This window comes from Diplotaxodon limnothrissa, linkage group LG3, assembly GCF_057381915.1.
Source record: "Diplotaxodon limnothrissa isolate DT_005_m linkage group LG3, D_limnothrissa_male_GT1.1, whole genome shotgun sequence".
Lineage (NCBI taxonomy): Eukaryota > Metazoa > Chordata > Actinopteri > Cichliformes > Cichlidae > Diplotaxodon > Diplotaxodon limnothrissa.
In genome coordinates, this window is record NC_140598.1 from 21,511,084 (window position 1) to 21,535,271 (window position 24,188).

At 41.8% G+C, this 24,188-nt stretch overlaps 2 protein-coding genes across 3 annotated transcripts; one reads left to right on the forward strand and one right to left on the reverse strand.

Moving 5' to 3' along the window:
* The first annotated feature begins 469 nt into the window (after positions 1 to 469).
* LOC146634903 (uncharacterized) lies at positions 470 to 12,758 on the forward strand. The gene is made up of 3 exons (XM_085342773.1): positions 470 to 725; positions 2,623 to 2,802; positions 11,588 to 12,758. Exons 1-3 carry the CDS (start codon positions 554 to 556, stop codon positions 12,655 to 12,657), a joined length of 1,422 nt encoding a protein of 473 aa, XP_085198899.1. The 5' UTR covers positions 470 to 553; the 3' UTR covers positions 12,658 to 12,758.
* Positions 12,759 to 17,292: 4,534 nt separating this feature from the next.
* LOC146634904 (nuclear factor 7, brain-like) lies at positions 17,293 to 18,678 on the reverse strand. Of its 2 annotated transcripts, XM_085342804.1 has the most exons (2): positions 18,648 to 18,678; positions 17,293 to 18,434 (listed from the first exon to the last, which is right to left on the reverse strand). In XM_085342804.1, the coding sequence occupies exon 2, from the start codon at positions 18,073 to 18,075 to the stop codon at positions 17,293 to 17,295; it is 783 nt and encodes a 260-aa protein (XP_085198930.1). In that variant the 5' UTR covers positions 18,076 to 18,434; positions 18,648 to 18,678. The 2 variants fall into 2 exon arrangements, with proteins under 2 accessions (XP_085198930.1, XP_085198921.1); XM_085342795.1 differs by having other exon boundaries at positions 17,293 to 18,678.
* Positions 18,679 to 24,188: the final 5,510 nt, after the last annotated feature.

Below are 24,188 nucleotides of genomic sequence, written 5' to 3' on the forward strand. Positions count from 1 at the left end.
AGTTTCCTATGAAGCTCACTTTTAAAACCCCTGAAAGTCAATGTCACAAAAATGCCCAACATACAGGTTTTTAGCACTTACAGTACTATTATTGAAGTCTGGTTAAACTTTTAATACCCAGCTGTACACAACAATATCGCAATAACAACATTTTCCACAATGTTATAAACTTCTTGTGACAATCACCTTTTTTAAGACGATGGTTTCAGTAACATCACAAATAACACAGGCATTAGAGGAGAATTATAAAATGTGACAGCGTGTCATTGTCACGGTAGCGTGTGTGTATCAGTTTGAGAATCCGTTTTTCTCTTTTGTCCCTCTCAGGACTCCGTAAGATCTGGGGCGGTTTGCAGGGAGTCACGTGACCGCGCACGGCAAACCACAGCAGAGCAGGGATAGGAGCTGCGCTTGCGCAGACATTGGTCCCGGTTTGATTAAGCGGGCTGAGCTCAGAGACACAAAGTAAAGTATCGCTCCTGTTCCTGTCGATCAAACACCAATAACACAGCGTCGCTGTCGCTTCTATCGACCCGCAGCAGCTGAAGCAGCCATGTGTTCAGCTGAGTCTCTGAGAGAGTTCATACAGGAGAGGCTGGCTGCTGTTTGCCAACAAATCTTCTGCGAGGTTCAGAAAACCATCGTCCAGTATGAGGAGGAGATCCAGCGTCAGCGCAGACTGCTGGATATCAGCCGGAGACCCGACACACACTCACACGGCTCAGGTACGGACACGTGTGCTGAGCTCAGGTTCCTCTCTGTTGATGAAGACATGAAAGCTCGTCAGCGTCTCCGGGATTTCTCTGATGTTAGCTGGGAGCAGAAAGCTGTTACCTTGGTGATTAATTTAATTTCGGACTCTAATTTGTGTAAAATATCAGACACTGGGCATCAGCTAAAGACTGCAGTCAGCTGTTAGTATCATGGTTGCTAGGCAACCTGGGCAGCGCAACGGAGGCTAGACCGTCCCATTTTACAAGCCTCGCACTTCTGGCCTTAGCGGTCTTTGAGTACGCGGCCCTTGAGGATGGTTGAGGCTGCGTACTTTAAGGCTGCAGACCCTGAATTGGGATACAGCCCTTGGCTGATTGTGACCCACACACACATTTTCACACCTTGACTCATGTGATTAGGTAGAGGATCACCAGGGGGTTCTTTGTCCCTGTTTGTTTAAATCTGAGACTCCCCACTATTTGACACTAGAACTGAAGAAGCTTCTCGGATGAGAGGTGAAACCTCTTCAAACAACTTAAAGAAGTCCAGACGCTTTTCTTTCCGAGCTCCTTAGACTAAACAAGAAGATGTGTCCAAACTTAGCCTTTTTTTTTAATCTTGAGCTAATTGAGAGGGCATGAATTTCTACATGAACATTTACGTCCACTGTGAGCGACCATCTTTGAACAGAGGCGGTGGTTTACAACACCAGCTGTCTGCCATCTATAGTCCAGTTTTGAGATCCCTTCCCAGATGCCTTAACGCCCACTCACATCCTGGGCCATCTGACCTCAGGAATTCGCATGATAAGGTGGGGCCAGGTTTCACAATGAGCTCACCCGAAACTCTGGCTGATTGTGACCCACACCCAGTTTCATGCCTTGACTCATGTGATTAGGTGGAGGATCATCAGGGGGTCCTTTGTTCCTCTCGGAAATCTGGGACTCTCCACCATTTAACACTAGAACTGAAGAAGCTTCTCAGATGAGAGGTGAAATGTCTTCAAGCAACCTAAAGAAGTCCAGACGCTTTTCTTTGCAAGCTCCTTAGACTTTCACAGAAAATGTATTTTTTTCCTATAGGGCATTTACAAAGATCTGCTGATGTTCTTAAAGTTAATGTTTGAGTTTATGTCTTTCTGTATAGTTTCTGGGATGATTAGAATTTAAATTACATTGTTGGAAATAGTTTATTTTGATGCAAAATTTGTGCAAATTTGCATTATAATATATTTTCCTACAGTGTATATAAAAATTGCATCTCAAACATAAAAAAAGAAGACACTAAAATTTCCTGTGGTTGGAAACTGTTTAGTAGAGATGGCACGATACCACGTTTTTATGTCAGATACTGATATGAATCTGATATAGTGTATTTTATACTCAAAGCTTTTTTATAAATATCTTGCTGCATTTTCTATAAGTTCATAGTCAAGTTTTAAAAACCAAAACACTAAAGCTATTCTGTATGCAAAAAATAGCCTGCACCTAAAATATTTCATAGTTCAGCATTTATTATTATTTGAATTTGATGATCTATGACTTAAATCTACTGATCTGAAGGTTGGTTTTTGCCTCCCCCAGTCTGCCAAATATTCTTGGGCAAGATACTAACACCAAGTTGATCTTCGATGCATCCATCAGAGTATGAATGTGTGTGAATGTTAGCTAGAAGGCAAAAATCTTTAAATGTTGCACATTTTATACAGCTCTTTGAGTGATCCTGGAGAGTAGCGCTATATAAGAATCAGCCCATTTACCGCTTATCAGGCGTCACAACAAGATAGGGAGGGTGTTGTGGTATCTCCTCGGCTTGCTGCCTGCATGCATCAAAAAAACAAAATAACTGAGGCTTGGTGGTAAACTAACCTTGGTGGTTTCAGAATTTCACCTCTGTTTCTCTCTTCAGAATTCCAGGAGGATCCAGAGCCTCCACAGATGAAAGAGAGACAGGAGGAGGAACCCTGCAGCAGTCCGGATGGAGAGCAGCTGGCAGTGAAGCTGGAGGCGGATGGTGTCAGAACTGATGATGAGTGGCTCAAACTGCTGGCGACCACCTGGAAACCCGATATAAAGCTGCACAGAATAGGTTTGTAAAACTGGGATGATTCACAGGAAGAAATAAAGGTCAGAACTTTAATAAGCAGCAAGAATGCATCACGTTTCTGTTAAAACCAATTAAGATGCTTCAGTAACAGAGTTGATTGAGATGTTCATTGTCCTTCAAAATCATTGAAGGATATGATATTTCTTTGGAACAGAGATGGGAACAAGTCATTATTTTGCAAGTCTCAAATCTTTATCCTCAACTCTGAAACTTTGAATTTCAAGACCTATTTAGTCTTTTTTTAAACAGTGTTGCAAATATATGTTAAATGTAAATAACAGACCATATGTTCTTTTAAAAATCTGTATTTATCTTGACACACGATGAAACAAGTGTAACTGAACTTACAAAGTATACACAGAGTAATGATAAAATATCACCTCCGTTATACAGCTCAATTAAACTTGGCTGCAATAACAGTCCTTCTTTAAACTATAAATTCACAGAATAAACATTCAATGAAAATTTTCAAAAGCAGACAAACAGTGTAGACATTCGTGAAGTACAAAACAAAGATTCATTGCAGTACATTTTTTTATGTGTCAATGTGCAAGTTATAAAGATTGAAAAACAAAAATATATAAACTGAACAATGAACAGAAATGTGCACTTTAAGTTATTTCAGTTAATTATTCTGCATTTGCAAAAGACCAAACTGGCCAAAACTCTGCTAGTCATTTGTGCACAATGAATGATGATCATAGCTGAAAACTCCCTTTTGCTTTACACATGCATTAAATTAAAGTCGATTACGTCGTTTAAGCATCATGAGGAGGAGGGTGGTTCCCCTTTTTCTTTGGGGGGGGGCTGGGAGTTAGCAACCCTATTACTTAGGGTTTACACAGAAGAGCCACCTCCACAGGACAAGACTCAGCAGTCCATCTGCATCTTAAGGATAAAGGACACTCTTTTGAGGATGCCAATGTTCACATTTTGGACAGAGAGGACAGATGGTTTGAAAGAGGAGTGAAAGAAGCCATCTATGTCCACTGTGAGCGACCATCTTTGAACAGAGGCGGGGGTTTACGACACCAGCTCTCTGCCATCTATAATCCAGTTTTGAGTTCCCTCCCCAGACGCCTTAACGCCCACTCACATCCTGGGCCATCTGACCTCACCCGAAACTCTGGCTGATTGGGTCCCACGCCCAGTTTCCCACCTTGGCTCAGGCGATTAAAGGATCATCAGGGGGTCCTTTTGTCCCTCTGTGGGGGGGTTACTCCCACTGGGTTTAAATCTGGGACTCCCCACCATTTGACCTTAGAACTGAAGAAGCTTCTCGGATGAGAGGTGAAACGTCTTCAAGCAACTTAAAAGAAGTCCAGACGCTTTTCTTTGCAAGCTCCTTTGACTACGATGACCTGGATGACTGAGAACCTTCACAGACATTACTTAGGTTGTTTAATATTTCCGCTAAGTACTCTTTAAAATACCAGAATAGAAAGGATGGTGTAGGTTTAAAAGGGTTTTAGAGATCTTTTAAGACGTGATTGCACTAAAATATGTACTGTGCTTTCAATAACACATTTGCCGTTTTTTAATACCACATATGATTTCTTTTTAAGCACGTTTTATATCAAACCGATTTACCAATAGATAGAGCTGGGCGATATAAGATTTTTTTCATATCACGATATGTTTTTTTTGTTTCAGCCGATAACGATATCTATCACGATATCAGCCAAATAACTATATTTGTAAGATTTAAATGTGCCGTTGCTCACAAGTAAAATGTGAAATAATCAGCAGCTTGTTTTTATTTAAATATTTATTTCCCATAATAAGTTCAACAGGGTAGATGTACTTAAGGAACATGAGACTTTTTCAGATAAATAAAGGCAAATATTGCAAACTACACAAAAGGCAGCCGCTAAAGCGTTTAAGTTTCAAAATAGAACAAACGAAACAGACTAAATTGTCAATTCCACTTAGAAACAAAATATTAATTCTAAAAATAAATCTTAGTTTGTTTTACAGAAGAACAGACAAAACTGACTAACTTTTGTCAATATCAAATAAACTGAGAACTAAAAGGAAATTCTCAATCTCTCCTTGTTGTATAGCTTAGCTTTTCAAACAGTTGTAACAGTTACTTTAGTCTGACAAAAGCCGAATGACGAATTAGCGCTTCCAGTCAGAGACTGAGGCTACGTCCACACGTACACGGGTATTTTTGAAAACGGAGATTTTCCGTTTTCGTTTTAAAAAATAATCCCCTCCACACATAAAGGCAGAAATGAAGGAAAACGCTGCTATGAACATGCCAAAGCAGCAGGTGGCGCTAGATTCCTAACCGTGCAGAAATGTTGGCCAATCAGAAGTCTAGAAGCCTCGGTGGGAAAAAGTAAACAAAGCTGGGGCATAGAAGCAGAACAGAGTCGTATGTGTGGAGGGACAGTAACTGTGTGTATATGTAAGCATTTAAACACTGCAGAGAGTAGAATTAACAGTAACAGTATTGTAGAAATTCATTTCACCGACACAATAACGTGGCGCACAGTGTGACGTCAAAAAATGCGTTTTCTCCGTTTTTCTGTCCACACGTAAATGCAAAAACTGAGTTTTCAAAAATATCCACCCTGGCCGGAGTTTTTAAAAATCTTTGTTTTCAGTGAATTTCAAAAATACCCGGGTACGTGTGGACGTAGCCTGAGCATGCACCAGTTTATTGTATTTCCAGACTTGCTTTCGGCACATTTACAGTGCACGCTACTCTGTTTTTTGTCAGACTTGAAATAGCCGAAATACCTTCACACTACGGAACTTCTATGGCTCTTCCGTTCGACAATCTCTCCGGCGTTGGAACCATCATCTGTTTTCTCTTCGGTAACCTTCGGTCACGCTCGGTTGATGTTTCTCTAGTCGGCACACTCATTTCCTCCATTACCCGGGCGGTACGGTGGCTGGCTGCTTCCCAAACAAATACACATGTGCGGCTTGGCACTTGTGCTGTACGTAACAAGTCACGCGACGTGACGCTGCGGCTGTGATTGGTTCGGCTCTGCGCTACTTAATTTGGATTGGCTGTTCTTTTTTTTTTCTTTTTTTTAAGAGGACAAGAGCGGCGAGGTCTATCGCAATAGTGTAATTTTTCTATCGAGAAAAAGTTATATCGCGATACATATCATTATCGTTCTATCGCCCAGCTCTACCAATAGCCCACCATTGTTATTTTTTTTTTTTCTCAATGCACTCTGGGTAGTGACGTCATACGGTTGCACCACATCGAGTTCACAGTTAGCGGCGCATTGGAAATGGCTTCTGTTCAACCTTTCCAGTTTGGACCAGAGCAACCGAGAGAGAGGAAGAAAATAGTTAACCAGCACTTAGTTTTGATGAAGATGAAAACAATCCATCACACGAGGACGAGAGAGTGAGGGAAAACTACTGGTGTGTATGCGGCTACTGCTTTTCAATGGCAACGGCGACCGAGCATTTGTTGTAAAGCACCTAAACTTTTTGAAGCCGTATGTTAATCCAGATGTTCTTTGGGCAGCCCTTGTTAGCCTCCGTGTATTCGGTCTTTAAGTAATAACGTGATGAATCCTGCTTCCGGGCCCAAAGTATTCTGCATTTAATAAGACTGTTGTGTTTTTAGCATGTTTTAATGCTTTGTATCTTGTTCTGTTTAATCTCAACAAGCCCCTAAAAACAGTCAGTGATCACTGTCGGCTTCTCGGTTTTTATCACCGCTAATCATTTTAAAGTGTTTTTAAACACTTACGATGCAGCCAAACCCATGCAGCAGTATATTGATGACTAACCTCATATTGTGGATGGATTATCTCTGCTGTTCTCCTGACTGACGTTTGGTCTGTTTATAGCATCCTGTCATGCAATTGCACTTGTCCCTATAACCATTGGGAACCCTCAAATTAATTTTTATCGAATGGGGAAAAAAAGTCCATTTGTTAGTGTTCACCCTCCAGTGCACCCCAGGGTGGCTGTGGCTACAATGTAGCTGCCATCACCAGTATGTGAATGTGTGTGGATGGGTCGATGACTGGATGTGTAAAGCGCTTTGGGGTCCTTAGGGACTAGTAAAGCGCTATACAAATACAGGCCATTTACCATGTTATGCTATGCTTGTCGCGCTAGCGATCACGTATCACATCATTATATACCAGCTAGCCAATCTTCAGTAACCCTACAAATGTCGCTGCTGTTTACTTTCCTGTCATCATTTATGTTGGAAGTGATAGCAGAACTGTACGTTTTAATTTGTTTCATAAATCTCTCAGTCAGAACATGGTATATTATATTTAGATGGAAGCTTGTGAGCTAGCTCCCTGCTACCTTCTAACTCAGTTAAATGTCATAAATTCTGTTTTCATGGATGCCTGGATGTTAAACTTAATTGTTAAACCTGGCAGAGCAGTCACACTGATCATTTTATTACAGATGAACAAATTTAGACAGTTTTTCAACTCTCAGTAATGCTGCAGTGATCATTTGATTTTTGCAGCGGAGTTTCCACTCAGACATGGCTAATAACGTCAGACTTAGGCTACGTTCACACTGCAGGTCTTAATGCTCAATTCCGATTTTTTGATCAAATCCGATTTTTTTGTCTGCTTGTTCACACTACATATAAAATGCGACAGCAAACGCGCTCTAGTGTGAACGCTCAAAGCGGCCCGCATGCGCAAAAGAAGATGTCACACACAACGCGCTCTCTTTAGACCCAGAGCAAACAATATTGTTTGACTGATGGCCCTTAATATAAAGACTTCGGACTTCACGTTTCCCAATTTTTGCTTTAAGTTATTTTGTTATTTACATAATAATGTAGATAACCTAATAATGATCCTTATTGCCGTTTAAGAGAGGAGCGGTGCTTCAAAGGATAGCTGTAGATTTCTGTCAGAATCTGCAGATTATACAGTACAAATAAAATGTTTACGTTGTCTTCCCAACAGTTTCACTGACATCTACACTGGATGGCCAGGAAGCGTTCGCGATGTCTTCTCGGGCGCTTCTCTGGCGCTGATAATTGGCTTCAGTCTTGTGTCGGTGATGTAAAAGGCGGATTTAATGCGACTTGACCGTTCAAACAGCAGTCGCTTTCTAAAACATTGGATATGTATCGGATTCAGTACCACATACGAAAGTGACCCAGATCGGATTTGAAAATATCGGATTTGCGCCGTTCACACTGTCATAGCATGATCGGATATGGGTCGCATAGGGTCAAAAAAATCGGATTTGATGCGCTTTCGCCTGCAGTGTGAACGTAGCCTTAAAGACCGGAAGTGCTGGTCTACCAAGCCGTAACAAGGTCACTAATAGGCAAGTTAATTAATACCGGTGCTACACTTAACAAAACAGGTTAGCTGAACGAAAGCACCTACACCGCCGACAACCAATACACGTCATCATCCCAGAATGCATTGTGTGCTAAAAAAACATGGCCACTCCCACGGCTCCAAAATAGTTTTAAACAACAAAGATTTAATGAATAACAAAAAAATTGTAGTTATTCTCAAGTATGTTTTTAATTATTGGAGATAATTTGTAACATATTTAGAGTAACTTGTCACAATAGTCGGGGTTCCCTTTAAGTTTATTAGCTTGATTAGTATTGCTGAACTATGAAATATTTTGGGTGCAGGGTATTTTTTGCATATATGTATAACAGATTAGCTTTAGTGTTTATTTTTTAAACTTGAGTATAACTTATACAAAATGTAGCAAGGTATAAAAAAAACAAACAGTTTGATTGTGAAATAAACTATCGGTATTGTTAGATATCCAAATTTATGATATTGGCATCGGACATAAAAAAGTGGCATCATGCCGTCTCTAGTATTGATGTAAAACCCCCCTTGGTTACAAAGACAAGGCACTGTGTGTGAGTGTGTGAGTGATGCGAGTGCGTTTGTGTGACCTCCTGCTCACCAAAAGGATCATAAAAGCAGGAAGCAACATCAAACAGAGTCTTTACAAGGGATGTGTCTGTGATAAAACACTACAGCCTCCTCCCAGAACCTCGAGAGGCTGGGGAGGGGGACAAAGGAATGTCTTGATCCTATAGTTTGAACTAAGACTTTACAAATTTAAGAACTACGATTACAACATTCAACAATTAGACTTAACAAAGTTGCAAGTCGTAGAACATTTTTTCAAGTCTAAAGTCAAAAGATTATTGACTTTTCGTCGCACATTTTGTCGCACTTAAATGTTTCAGATCATCAAACATATTTAAATATTAGACAAAGATAACCTGAGTAAATGCAAAATGCAGTTCGTAAACGATGAGTTTATTTATCAAGGGAGAAAAGTTATCCAAGCCTGCCTGGTGCTGTGTGAAAAAGGAATTGCCCCCTTGTTAAATAACGAATTAACTGATTAATCACACCTTTTTGCAGGCTGAGTCAGGAAATCACTTTAATAGAACCTTTCTGACAAAGTGAAGCCGGCTAAGAGATCCCAAAAACCAACACATCATTCCACAATGTAAAGAAAAACATGAGAAACAAAGTCATTGACATCTATCAGTCTTGAAAGGGTTACAAAGCCACATCTAAGGCTTTGGGACTCCACTGAAACACAGTGAGAGCCAAATGATGCACAAATGGAGAAAACTTGGAACAATGGTGAACCTTCCCAGGAGTGACCGAATGACCAAAATTACTCCCGAGGTCACATCCAGGAGGTCACAAAATACTCTAGAACAACATCCAAAGAACTCCAGGCCTCACTTGCCTCAATTAAGGTCAAAGTTCATGACTCCACTATAAGAGACTGGGCAAAAATGGCATCCATGGCAGAGTTACGAGGTGAAAACCACTGCTATGTAGTAACATAAAATCTTGTCTCAGTTTTGCCAAAGGAAAGTCTCCATGATCTCCAAGACATTGGGAAAATATTCCGTGGACTGACGAGGCAAAAGGGAAACTTTTTGGAGGCATGTGTCTCTTTACATTTGGTGTAAAAGTAACAACAATTCTGAACAGGAACATCATTTTCACAGTAAAATATGGCGAGGGCAGTATTGGTGGTCTGGGGCTTTTGCTTTTGCTGCCTCACACCTGCAAGGCTTGTTGTGGTAAATTGAATCATGAATTCTGCTGTCTACAAAAACATCCTGAAGGAGAATATCCGACTAGAGCAGGGCGATATGGCCAAAAATATTTATCAGAATATATATTTGAAAATTTGCGATAACGATATAACTGACGATATAATTTCTGCGACACAAAATACAACTTCACAACTTTACTAGTGCTGAAAGTTTAACCAAAAGGCATTTCCAGTAGAAATGGGCTGACATATCCTGAGCATAACCATGTATAATATCCACTGAAGTTAAAAAGAGGTGTTTTGCTACATTAAACTGCAGTGTGCCAAATAAAAAAAGTCAAATATGTATTTTTTGGACCATAAGGTGCATGGGGTTATAAGGCACATTAAGCGAAATAAAGCAGTCGGATAAATAAAACTTTATTCAACTCATTCTTCTTACTTCCTCCACTTCTATACCATTGATTCATTAATGCTGTATTCTATCACAGCTGCTCTATTCCCATGTTGCTGCAGTATATTAATGACTAACCTCGTATTGTGGATGGATTATCTCAGTTGTTCTCCTGACTGAAGTTTGGTCCGTTTACAGCATCCTGCCATGTGATTGTATTTGTCTCTAACCATCAGGAACCTTCACATTAACTTTTGAGTGGAAAAGTGTTAGCGTTCATCCTCCAGCTTCATTGTTTTGTTATGCTAACATAGCTGTATCGCTAGCGATCACTTAGCACATCATTATATACCAGCTAGCCCAACTTCAGTAACCTTACAAACGTCACTGCTGTTTAGTTACCTGTCTTCATTTATGTTGGAAGTGATAGCAGAGCTGTACGTTTGAATTTTTTCAGAAATCTCTCAGTCAGAACACGGTATATCATGCTTGGGTAACTAGCGAGCTAACTTCCGCTAACTTCCTGCTAGCTTCTAACTCCGTTAAGTGTAATAAATTCTGTTTTCATGGATGCCTGGATGTTAAACTTCATAGTTACACCTGGTAAAGCAGCAATGCTGATGATTTTATTAAAGATGAAAGAATTTAGACAGTTTTTAACTCTCAGGGATGCTGCAGTGTTCGTTTGACTTTGGGACTTGAAGTGGACGGAGTTTAAGACCCAGATTTACGGGTGCCTTATACGGCAATAACGACGGCCTGCTTGCATGTTCTACAGGGGGAAAAAGTGCTTTGTTGTGTATCTGATGGACACCAAACCAGTTCCACATCACTGAAGTGGCACCATTTTTACAAACTAATTCTGGTTCATCCATTTCACTCAACAATCCGCTTTTTCCCTTCTCATTCTCTGTTGCCTCCATGCTTTTTCGGCCATGTGCATATGAAAACAAAGGCACTGCGCATGTGCGTTTCACCCATATTGTATCGCGTTTTCTTATCGTTGCTTAACATTGTACCGGTATTACCGTGAACGGTATAATATGGCCCGGCCCTATATCCGACCATTTATTAGAGACTGAAGGGCACTAGGATTCTGCAGCAGAATAATAATCCAAAACATACCAGCAAGTTCACCTTAAGAAAAACAAAATGAAGATTTCGCTGTGGCGTGACCGTAAAAAGACGGTTTTTCGAAAACCCTCTAATTAATGAATTACAACAGTTCTGCAAAGTTCAGTGGGCCAAATTCTCACTATGTAGAGACCTGTTTATGGTTCAGATCAAAATATATTTTCTCTGGTGATTGTTGTTTTAGAGAAAAAAAAAATTTCCATTTCTTTTTTTTAGACGTCCAACAACTACATGTCTGTGAGGAGGCGGCGGAGGAGGAGGAGCCACTCGCAAACCAGCCAATCTATAGCGAGGTGAGGAGCTCCAGTGTAGACCAGGAGGACCCAGACTCTCCACAGATTAATGAGGAACAGGAGGATCTCTGCAGCAGTCAGAAGGGAGAGCAGCTGGGAGTGAAGCTGGAGCCTGATATCTTCATGGTGACTCCTGCTTATGAGGAAAGTGACCACAGTGAAGCAGAACCAAACAGTGAACAAATCTCTCACAGCTCTGCTGAGAGCCAAGATCAGGAAGAAAGTCACCATGTGGACTTGGGGTTACTTGAAAATGCAGAGTTGAAGAAGAGGAGACTTTGCAGAAAGAAAAGTGACAGTAAGAGAGTAAAAATGGCTGCTGTGTCAGAGAGTCAGGGTCAAAGTGGGACAAGAAAAAAGACTGAACAATGTGACATATGTGGAAAAGCTTTTCAGTTTAAATCACGCCTGATTGCACATGTTAGAGTTCACACAGGTGAGAAGCCTTATTTGTGTAGCACCTGTGGGAAAGTATTCAATTACAAGTCAAAATTGGTTGTTCACACAAGGGTTCACACAGGTGAGAAACCATATTCTTGTAGCATCTGTGGTAAAACGTTTCTCCTTAGATCCCTTCTGACTACACATTTTAGAGTTCACACAGGTGAGAAGCCATATTCCTGTAGCACCTGTGGGAAAGTGTTCGCTTCCAACTCAAAAATGAATGCTCACAGAAGGGTTCATACAAGTGAGAAACCATATCCTTGTATGACATGCGGAAAAACTTTTAAGAGTACAAGCAACCTGAAAACACATGTCAAACTTCACACAGGTGAGAAACCTTACCCTTGTATCACCTGTGGGAAAGAATTTAGTCAATGGATTAACATGAAGCGTCACATGAGGTGTCACACAGGTGAGAAGCCATATAGTTGCAGCACTTGTGGGAAAAGATTCCCTCATCAATCAGGATTGAAAGCTCACACAAATTCACACAAGGGAATGAAGGCTGTAGAATCTGTGGAAAAGGATTTTGTTAATGAGATACGATAATTGATATTGCTTAAAAGTGTTATGTTTAGAAAATGTGGGACAGAGTCATAGCAGTGTGTAGGTGGTAGAGCTCGCACTGACCAGGAGTCAAATCACTGCAACACCTGAGTGAAAAGATGACCGATATTCAAATCAGTATTTTCTGTCCAGAGCAGTAAAAACTCTCAGCATTCTTAATTCAGTTCATTACATTATTCTTCTAATTGTATCAGAGAAACCCTGATGTTACATTTAATGATGGTTAAAGTTCAGTGTGCTCCTTTTCTTCCAGATCATTATTTAGTTCTTTTGTTTATCAACGTGTGTTAAATTTTAAATAAATATTTAATTCATTAAATCAAATTATTTTTGAAGGGCAATCGCTAACATATGTAAGCAGCATAAAAGACAGTTCTGTCTCATTTCAGAGTTTTTCTTTGTTTTGTTGTTTTTTAAAGAGATGTACAAACAGATGTTGTTGTTTTATTTTTTTTAACATTTAGAGAACATGCAGCACAAAAGTGATTCAATTAGTGTTTGTTTATTTGTGTGTTGTAACAATGCTTTTTGATAATAAATCCTATACTACTGCAAAGCCTGTTTCTTTCCCTTTTATATGGAGCCACATTTATAATGAAATTTTTATTCATTGGTTGAGCAGCAGAGTTGAGTATGTAGATTGCATCCACGACAAACCACTTGTTCTGCTATTGTTTCTTGATGTGAGCTTCCAGTAAACCAGGTGCTGAAAATCAGGTGGCTGATTGGCTCGTGATTAGCATGACCCTGATACAGCAGTCCGTGGGTATCTGCTCTAAGCATGCCATATTTAAAAGATTTAGATAGGGTCCATGCTATAGGGCTGTTTCAACTTGGTATTCCACATAACCAAGATTCAGCATTATTTGGAGTGAGACAAAGTACCATCTCCAAACTTAAGACCAAGTTACATAGAATGGGAATGTCATAGATAATTTGCAACGTGCATGTCACAGGAAGACCGTTTCCTCACCTCATCAGCACTGAGGATCTGTAGGAAGTCTTCTTCAGATTTGCAGTCAAGCATTTCAGGATGATATGGCTGATAGCCCTCTAACAAATTTGGAACAGACTGGACACAGTCACTCTTTTGTCGTTTGACTAACATGTGTGTCTCACCTCCTCTTGTTCATCTCTGTTCTATCATTCTCCATCTCCCTCTCTCTCCCTCTTTTTGCTGACAATCATCAAATATACAGTTGAAACCAGATATTTACTCTTCAGATCAAAAAACAAACACTTTTTTAATTTTAATATCAAATTAGACTAAATGTTTATTTTTTTAGATTGATAAATATAAAAAACATATTTGTTAACTTTAAGAGTAAAGAGAGAAACTATCTGTATTTCTTAATTATAAATGGCACCAAATTGTATTCAAAATTGAGCCACACTTATAGAGGTCCACAATTCTTTTCCTGGTGTTTTGGTTGACATCTCTTTGACTACGATGACCTGGATGACTGAGAACCTTCACAGACATGTTGACATCTCTTGATTTTCCCATGTCACAGAAACAGGCTCTGTGTTTTGCCTTATATGCATCCACAGCTGTGCCACCAGTTTACTCACATGGACTCTACTAACCAATCAGAAGCTTCTTCAGCTCAGAATGGAATCGTCTGGAGTTTTCTTATTAATTAACAATAAACTTAGTGTATATGTACTCCTAAATTTGATGAAAGTGATAAAAATAGAAGCTCTGTCTATCTTTATTCTGACATTTAACTAATTCAAAAGATATTTCAATATTTATTTATCCAAAACAAAACAAGTTTACTCTAAATTGATGTTGTACAGTAAAAAAATGTTCTTGTGTTTTCCATAAAGTGTATGTAAATATCTGGTTTCAACTGTGAATATACTGCTGTGTACTGAAGTTCCTCTTGCTTTTGCATAGAAATATACTGAACAACATACAAAGCATAATATATAAAATAACATCTACCAGAGTTTTTCTTTGAAAGAAGCTCCTTATGTCCATTCTTGTATATCAGTGCATTACTGAAACCGATTTATTTAGCCGTGGAGGGAAACAACTGAAAATATGAAATAAACACACATGTAAGCTAAGACTCTCTAAAGAAACAGCATTGTTGTTGTTCGGCTTTTCATTTCGCCATTTGTTGATTCACTCGAAGAGTAAGTAACGTCATATGGGTCAAGTGATCTGTTTGATATCAATCTTTCGCGATACATATTTACATTATTTGTACAGTACGAATGATTTGCTTTGGTACCTGGTCGAACTTCAGTTCTCCTCTGTCTGCCTGGCTCCGTTTCTCTAACAGCACACTCTCATGCAGCAGCTGCCCCGCCCCGCTTAGTGCCTGAGCTCGGAACATACCAATACTAGGGGGGATTTACGCACAGTCGTAAATTCCCACAGTGTGCGCTATGTGCTTTAAATATTGTGTGTAGTTTTTTGCTTAATACAGTTGTCATCCAGGCATCTAATTATGAAAAAATTACACTCCAAAAGACCCCAGGCTTCTGAAAAAACAACCCGGGCTTAAGCCCAGTAAGCCACCCCCCCGCTCCGCCACTGGCTCCAGACATCCAGAGGCACCAAGAGCAAAGAAGACCAAGGAAGACCAACGGAGGGGCAACCGTGCCACTGTCCCGTGATGTGACGTGCCCGAGATAGGCCTCCTCCCTGGGGACAGCTTCCCTGCTGACCCCAGTAGGCACTCCCAGACTCTGCAACCCACCAAGGAAAGGGGGCCCAGGCCCATCCGGACCGGGGCCCAGTTCAGCAGCGCCGCACGGCCCCACAGAGCCCGGGACAGCCCACCCGACCCCACCACAGAGAAAACTGCACCCACCCCATCATCCACTCATCTTCCAGACTACACAAGACAATAGACACAATTTTTTAAAAACCTCCCTAAAATGTTTAATAATAATAATGGATTTATATAGCGCTTTTCAAGGCACACAAAGCGCTTTACAATGCCACTATTTATTTTCATTCATATATTCATTTATATCATTATATCATATCATATCTGAGACTCCCCACTATTTGACACTAGAACTGAAGAAGCTTCCCTATTGCCCATCACCAGTGGGCAATAGGGTAAAGTGTCTTGCCCAAGGACACAACGACCAGGACAGAGAGCCCGGGGATCGAAGCGGCGACCTTCCGGTTACAGATGTGCTTCCCAACCCCCCTGAACCACGGTCGCCCCCAGAATTGAATTCAAAATCCTGCTCCTCACATACAAGGTCTTAAATAATCAGGCCCCATCTTATCTTAATGACCTTGTAGTACCATATCACCCTATTAGAGCACTTCGCTCTCGCTCTGCAGGCCTACTTGTTGTTCCTAGAGTATTTAAAAGTAGAATGGGAGGGAGAGCCTTCAGTTTTCAGGCCCCTCTTCTGTGGAACCAGCTTCCAGTTTGGATTCAGGAGACAGACACTATCTCTACTTTCAAGATTAGCTTAAAACTTTCCTTTTTGCTAAAGCATATAGTTAGGGCTGGACCAGGTGACCCTGAATCCTCCCTTAGTTATGCTGCAATAGATGTAGGCTGCCGGGGGATTCCCATGATGCATTGAGTTTTTCCTTTCCAGTCACCTTTCTCACTCACTATGTGTTAATAGACCTCTCTGCATTGAATCATATCTGTTATTAACCTCTGTCTGTCTTCCACAGCATGTCTTTATCCTGTCTTCCTTCTCTCACCCCAACCGGTCGCAGCAGATGGCCGCCCCTCCCTGAGCCTGGTTCTGCCGGAGGTTTCTTCCTGTTAAAAGGGAGTTTTTCCTTCCCACTGTCGCCAAAGTGCTTGCTCATAGGAGGTCATATGATTGTTTAGATTTTCTCTGGATCTACTGTACAACATAAAGTGCCTTGCACTATATAAATAAAATTTAATTGAACTGAATTGAGTTACTTTTGATAGAACTAGTAATGTAACTAAGTTACTAATGTAAAGTAACTTACACGACACTGCTCTTCACACATGTTCATTATATTCTGATGATCCTGGATGGAGACAAACTACAGATAAGTGTGTTCAGCCCAACTAGTTTATCTCATTACAGCAGTTTGATGTTTCCCTTTGAATCCCCCTGAAGATCCTGACAGTGAAGCACGTACATAATACTCCAGCCTTTCAACTCTGAGCTTATTTAGTTCTATTAATACACTGAAATCTCATTTGTGTCATGAAGAAAGTCTTTAATCAAACAGAATTCAAAGATCAGAAACATTTCATATATGGAGTTAAACATGAATCATTGTTTCAACAACATATTTATTGTTGTCATAAACAGACAAGAAGACAACAACAAACTGCTCCTCCCATTCAACACATGTCAGTCCATATCCCAGCAAACTAAATCATCTCCATTTACACATCAAATAGAAACATGAATCACTTGTAATGATTAGAAACTTGATAGAATTTCAAATCTAGTTTGGGGAGTCATTCAGTGAGAAACAGTGAAATGATTTTCCATGTGAAAAGGTGGACAGCAGAAACAGAAAGAAACAGTGAAACTAAAAGAGAAACAAAGAGCTTTGGAACAACGAGGCAGCAGGAGGACAGCTGCAGTTTAACAGCTTCAACTCACTGACAGGAAACAACATTAGAAACATCATCATCCTCAACTCATCTGCTGCACTGACACTGACACCTTCAACGGACACACGTTCAGTTTATCAACAGTGCTGATGTATGGAAACATCCTGTCAGTGAAAGTGTGTGTGAAGGTGTGTATGTGTGTGTTAGTATCAGGATCAGAGAACGACAGCTTTCCTCTGTTCCAGTCCAGATTCACTCTGATCCTCTGGAGCTTCTTCTGGAATGAGAGATCAGTGAGAGGACCTGGTGGTGACCATGCTGAGTATTCACCTTCATCAAACCATATTATCCATAATCCAGACCATATGTCTCCCTTCCTCTGCACAGACTCTGCTAACACACCCAGTCCCCACGGTGTACTGTCTCCTACATCAACATCCCAGCTGTGAGTCCCTGAGTTAAAGCCCTCAGAGCCCAGGACTGAGCAGGAATGATCAAACCTCTCTGGATTATCAGGAAGCTGCTGCTTCTCTCCTCCTCTCACACTGGTCAGATCTTCAGACAGGATGAGGTCTGGATCAGCAGTGTTTGGGTCCAGAATGAGAGGAGTGTAGGAGACCATGTCCTTCATGTTGTTCCAGATGTTGAAGGTCAGGTTGCCCAGGTGTTTGGCCTGGTCTATCAGAGCTCCTGAGGGCAGCTGTGGATCATCCAGCAGGGGGCAGCGCTGGACTCTTTCCACTGCAGCCTTGTAGTTGTGCAGGAATGTGATATCTTCAGCTCTCAGCTCCTCCTCTGTGGCTCTGACTGTGTCTGAAAGAGCTGCTATCTCTCTGCTCAGAGCCTCCATCTTCTCCTTCATCATCCCACTCTTCTGCTCCTCTTCCTCCCTCAGTGCAGCCAGCCTGGCCTCCTCTTCCTCTGCTAGAAACTGGTGAAGCTTCTTAAACTGCTCCTTAATCTGCCTCTCTGTGTGTCGGGCCTGGACCTTAATGTGTTCTGCTGTTTGATCAAACTTCACTTGAACTTCTTCACAAACCTTTAACTTCTTCTTTAAGGGCTCCAGAGTTTCCTGAAGTTTCTTGTGTTGTCGTGCAACTTCATCGATGGGTCTGAATCTGTGATTGGTGTGTTTTTCTGAGTCTCTGCAGATGTGACACACTGGCTGCTGATGGTCCAGACAGAAGAGTTTGAGTTTCTCAGAGTGCAGACTGCAGAGAGCCTCTGAAGCTCTCTGATATCTCTCCTGTAAGAACGAATCACACAAGTTCTTTAAAGCCTTGTTTGAAGGTGGATGCTTCTTTGAAGATCTTCTCTTACAAAGTGGACACTCGTGTGTTGGTCTCTCTCTCCACCATCTCTTCAGACAGTGTTCACAGAAGCTGTGGCTACATGACAGAATAACAGGATCTCTGAAGACCTCCATACAGACCGTACAGCAGAGATCCTCCTCTGATCTAGAAGCCATTGAGTCTGTGAGTGAAGCTGAAAACAGCAGACAGGAAGTACAGTCAGTCCTGGCTCCCCTCCCTCCTCTACCACCTTCACTGAAACTTCCTTTGAGTCGTGTTTTTGCTCAAACTCACATTCAGTGTGTGGAGCGTCAGCAGCTTGAAGCAGCAGTATTGGAGTTTTCCACTTTTCTCTCCTGTAGCTGGACTCACTCAGAGGAAGCTGCTAGTTTGGTCTGAGCTCAGTCTGATCGTCTGTGCATCTCTCTGGGCGTTTTTCTTCCTCTCTACTAAGGAGGAAAAACATCATGTTTCCTGCTTTGTTGCATTTGAGTGACGTGAGGGGAGGAGTAAAATGTTGCTGTTTCACTTTAACCCTTTAAAGCCGGCCGGAACGGGCATGCTCCGTTTTGTGTATCTATTATTAAATCCCTGTGTTCTAAGCTGACTAATATGCTGCTAATGTCACGGTTTGCCAGAGCAAACCATGGGATGTGGGGAAGGAGGACCCGAAAGACTCTTTAGTGAAAACAGTACGTTTGTTTACAGTGAGGTAAATAACAGATGCACACAAAATCCCCTTTGCTCTCTAGACTCCCATGTGTGTGCTCCGCGCCATAGTGTTCCTGCACACCCTGTGCGTGCTGGTCATTCGTTCCACCCAGGGGCGGATCTAGAGAAATTTTCTTAGGGTGGCATGAGGGTGGCAAAATCGAAGCCCTTTTTTCCCCCCAAACACATATGCAGGTGGTTACATATGGTTAAAATGATTCAAATGCAGTAAGTATACATGTTTTTCATATAAATATAGTCTACAACTTAATTATTTTCTGTAGCCCACATAATTAAACACTTTAGTTACATAAAACATATGAGTTTTGATGCTATGTACTGTATAGCATGTATGATAAATAAATATGTAGCCCAATAAGTATAAAATCCAGAAAGCTACACAACATGGGGCGGTTCATTTACAAACACATTTAACATTTAACATTTAACACAAGTCTAACTTAAGTTTCACTGTTTTTTGTTAGAAAACAATCACATTGTTACAGCTTAAATTACACAAAATGTCAGAAATCTGCACTGTCATGAAAAAAAATTTAAACCTAATTTTTCGTGATTTGTTGGATTAACCCTCCAAAATACAACCGGCCATTTTTGACTCCTTTTTAGTTTACGTTTGTATTTCACCCTCAGATTGTTTCATTTTATTTTTTTCCCCTTGCCTTGTTTGGTATCTTTTCAGCTCAACTGAATTTAGTTGTTTTTTTCACTGACATACTGCATTAGTATTAGTGATCTGAAATCACACAAAGAACTTAAAATCCTAGTAGTATTTCTTTACTGTACAAAAAAACCCCACAGACACGTTGAGTAAACTTTTATAACTTGAAATGCAAATGTAATCTAATTGTACATTTTGTAAACATATACAGCTATTTATCTAAAAATGCCTGTGCTAGACAGACCCAACACCCATGCAAATGTACACCTATCTGGAACAACCCTGACATATTACAAAACAATAATATGACAAACTTTTCAGATTGGAGTGGTAAAGGAATCAAATATGTAGAACATATACTAGAAGGAACCGAATTTATTTCATTTGACGGACTAGTTACACAATATGGGATCAACAAGAAAAGATTTTTAGAATATCAACAAATTAAATCCATAGTAAAAAAAGAAATTTAAACCGGGTCAAGTTGAACTACAAACACCACCAAGCGTGGTTCAATTTCTTACTCTTAAACCCCCCAAATTACTATCCAAAATATACAGAATGCTTTCTAAAACAGATGAATCAATATCACTTCCTATTGCAAAATGGGAAGCGGATTTATCAGTTAACTTAGACCTAAACTTCTGGTCTCAGATTTGCTTAAAAACCTTTCATCTAATTAGAAATCCCAGTCTTCAATTAATTCAATACAAAATATTACATAGAGTGCACTATACAGGTCATCGGATGTTCAAGATGGGCTTTACGTCTACCAACAACTGCTCACACTGCCAAACCAATTCACCGGACAATTATATCCACGCTCTTTGGTTCTGTCCACCAGTTCAGAAGTTTTGGCGCGAGATATGTGAAGACTTATCAAAGTGTCTGAAATGTAACATTCCAACTTCCCCCTTAGTGTGTTTGTTGGGCAGCTTAGATAATGTCACTTCAGAAAAGAATATAGCCCATATGGTTTTCACTGCCCTATGCATAGCCAAGAAAACAGTCCTCATGAACTGGAAAAATAAAAATAGTCTTAATTCTGACCAATATAGAAATTATCTATTAGATTACATTAGTCTTGATACGGCCTCTGCCACCACATCAGATCAATTGCTCTGGGCTCCTTTGATCAGCTCCATCACCTAGTGGGGGTGGGGGGTCATAGTTTGGTCCCGCCTTCACTGTTGTGATTGGTGTGGGGGTAGGGACAGGCTTAGGGCCTCGGAGGGTTCCCCAGGAGCATCTTCCTTGGGGGACTGAACCCGGGGTAGCGGTCATGGCCTATTAGGGGCTCTGTTGGCTCTTAGGTGACGGTTTCCTCGTGGCTGCGTGCAGCGGGGCTAGGGGAGAGTCTGTGCTGATGGACGTGGGTTATTGACCTGGTAGCCTGGCTGCCCCTGAGTGGGTCCGGGACGGGCGTGAGGTTCTGGGGGAGCTCCGTCTCCGGGCTGGGGCCCTGGCTGGGCCTCGGGGACTTGGGTCCTGGTTGGTATGTTGCTGGGGTTGTGGGCGGGTGGGTGTATGGGGGCCCGGCCCTGGCGCAGAGTGCCGCCAGCGCATCGAGCCACCTGGGGGCTCTTCAACTGGAGGGGGAAGGTTGTAACACCTTGCAGGAGCTTTCCTCTCTTCAGGAACTCTCTCTGCAGGAGGGGCAGATACAGGAGAGGTGGAGGAAGAGCTCAGCCTGGGTGTCTATTGTCTCATGTAATCTGGAAGATGAGTGGATGATGGGGTGGGTGCAGTTTTCTCTGTGGTGGGGTCGGGTGGGCTGTCCCAGGCTCTGTGGGGCCGTGCAGCGCTGCTTTTCTGGGCCCCCTGTCCAGATGGGCCTGGGTCCCCTTTCCCTGGCGGGTTGCAGAGTATGGGGGTGCCTACTGGGGTCAGCGGGGGAGCTGGCCCCAGGGAGGGGTCACTTGCCCCTCCCTTCCTTCCCTCCCCATCTCCCGCTGCCTCCCTCTTCCCACTCCACCACAATCACCCACACATGCAGGGCCTTGGGGTAAAGGTGTGTCACCAGGGTGCAGGGGAGGCTACCCCCCCCTCTGTCCCCTTCTGGCTTCTTGTGCCTCAATTTTATCTCACAACTTAGACATTCACATTACTCACACTCTCATAACACATACATATAGGATCTTGGGGGTGGGCACGCAACACGGACTCCAAAAGACCATCAGGGTGTACACCTCACCCCTGGTGTCGTTGCCCACCTCTCAATTTTAAATACACGTAGACATTGAGGGCTAGCAGGAGGGACTATGTGCTTACCTGCTGCTCTCTGGCAGGTAGCTCCATGCCCTCCTGGGTTTTAAATGCACCTTAGAACACACATGCATCACCACTACATATGAGCGGGCGGAGGGAGGTTTTGGAGTCTTCACACACCTCCGTTCTCTGCGACCTGCTGAAGCGGGAGGGCTAGGAGGAGGACTTGGCCGTCCGACTGCGGTCTGGAGTGTGGGGCCTCCCTGCTGCTGTGGAGTCGGGGCGGTCTGCTTCTCCCCACCGCAATGAAAAAGGGTAACACCACCTGGGTCTGGGTGCAGTTTCCCCCTCCAGGGGCAAAGGTACCTAGACCCGGTTCGTAGAGTACGCTTGGGGAGTGTGATCGTGTGTACAGTGTCTCTATGTCTGTCTCCACATTGGTTGAGTGTTGAGTAATTGCATATGAGAGCATGAGGGTGGGAATGGATGTTTGTATCTGTGTGTGCCTGTATGTCTGTGTCTATATGTCAGGTTGGGTGTCAGACGGCACCTCTCTGGGGATATCTCAGGCCCTCCAAGGTATGGAGGCCTATCTCCCCCCCACCACTTCCCCTGCCGGTGGCAAAAGAAAAAAAACTTACTTTAGAGATGTTGCGCAAATGGAAGAAAGCAGTTTTACATATCTGTTTAATATGTGCGTTGAAGGACACGTCCTGGTCAAAAATGACTCCAAGGTTCCTCACAGTGTTACTGGAGGCCAAGGTAATGCCATCCAGGGTAAGAATCTGCTTAGATACCATATTTCTAAGATTTTCAGGGCCGAGTACAATAACCTCAGTTTGATCTGAATTAAGAAGCAGAAAGTTAGCGGCCATCCAGGTCTTTATGTCTTTAAGACATTCCTGCAGTTTAACTAATTGGTGTGTGTTACCTGGCTTCATGGACAGATAGAGCTGGGTGTCATCTGCATAGCAGTGAAAGTGTATGCTATGTCTTCTAATGATACTGCCTAAGGGAAGCATGTATAATGTAAAAAGAATTGGTCCTAGCACTGAACCCTGTGGAACTCCATAATTAACCTCAGTGTGTGAAGAGGACTCTCCATTTACATGCACAAACTGGAGTCTATTAGATAGATATGATACAAACCACTGCAGTGCAGTACCTGTAATACCTACAGCATGTTCTAATCGCTCTAATAGGATATTATGGTTGACAGTATCGAATGCTGCACTAAGGTCTAGCAGGACAAGCACAGAGATGAGTCCACTGTCAGAGGCCATAAGAAGATCATTTGTAACCTTCACTAAAGCTGTTCCTGTGCTGTGATGAGCTCTGAAACCTGACTGAAACTCTTCAAATAAACCATTCCTCTGCAGATGATCTGTTAGCTGTTTGACAACTACTCTTTCAAGGATTTTTGATATGAAAGGAAGGTTGGAGATTGGCCTATAATTAGCTAAGACTGCTGGGTCTAGAGATGGCTTTTTGAGTAAAGCCAGTACAGTACAGCCAGCTTGAAGGCCTGTGGTACATAGCCGATTATTAGAGATAGGTTGATCATATTTAAGATCGAAGAATTAATTAATGGCAGGACTTCTTTGAGCAGTTTTGTAGGAATGGGGTCTAAAAGACCCGTTGATGGTTTGGAGGAAGTAATTATTGAAGTTAACTCAGAAAGATCAATTGGAGAAAAAGAGTCTAACTTAACATCAATGGTACTAAGAGTAGCTGTAGATAATATTATATCTGTGGGATGATTATTGGTAATTTTTTCTCTAATGATAAAAATTTTATTTGTGAAGAAGTTCATGAAGTCATTACTAGTTAACGTTAAAGGGATGGTTGGCTCAACAGAGCTCTGACTTTTTGTCAGCCTGGCTACAGTGCTGAAGAGAAACCTGGGGTTTTTCTGATTTTCTTCAATCAGTGATGAATAGTAAGATGTTCTGGCTTTGCGGAGGGCTTCTTATAAAGCAGCAAATTGTTTCTCCAGGCAAAATGATGATCCTCTAAATTTGTGACACGCCATTTCCGCTCCAGCTTATGAGTCATCTGCTTTAGGCTACGTGTTTGAGAATTATACCA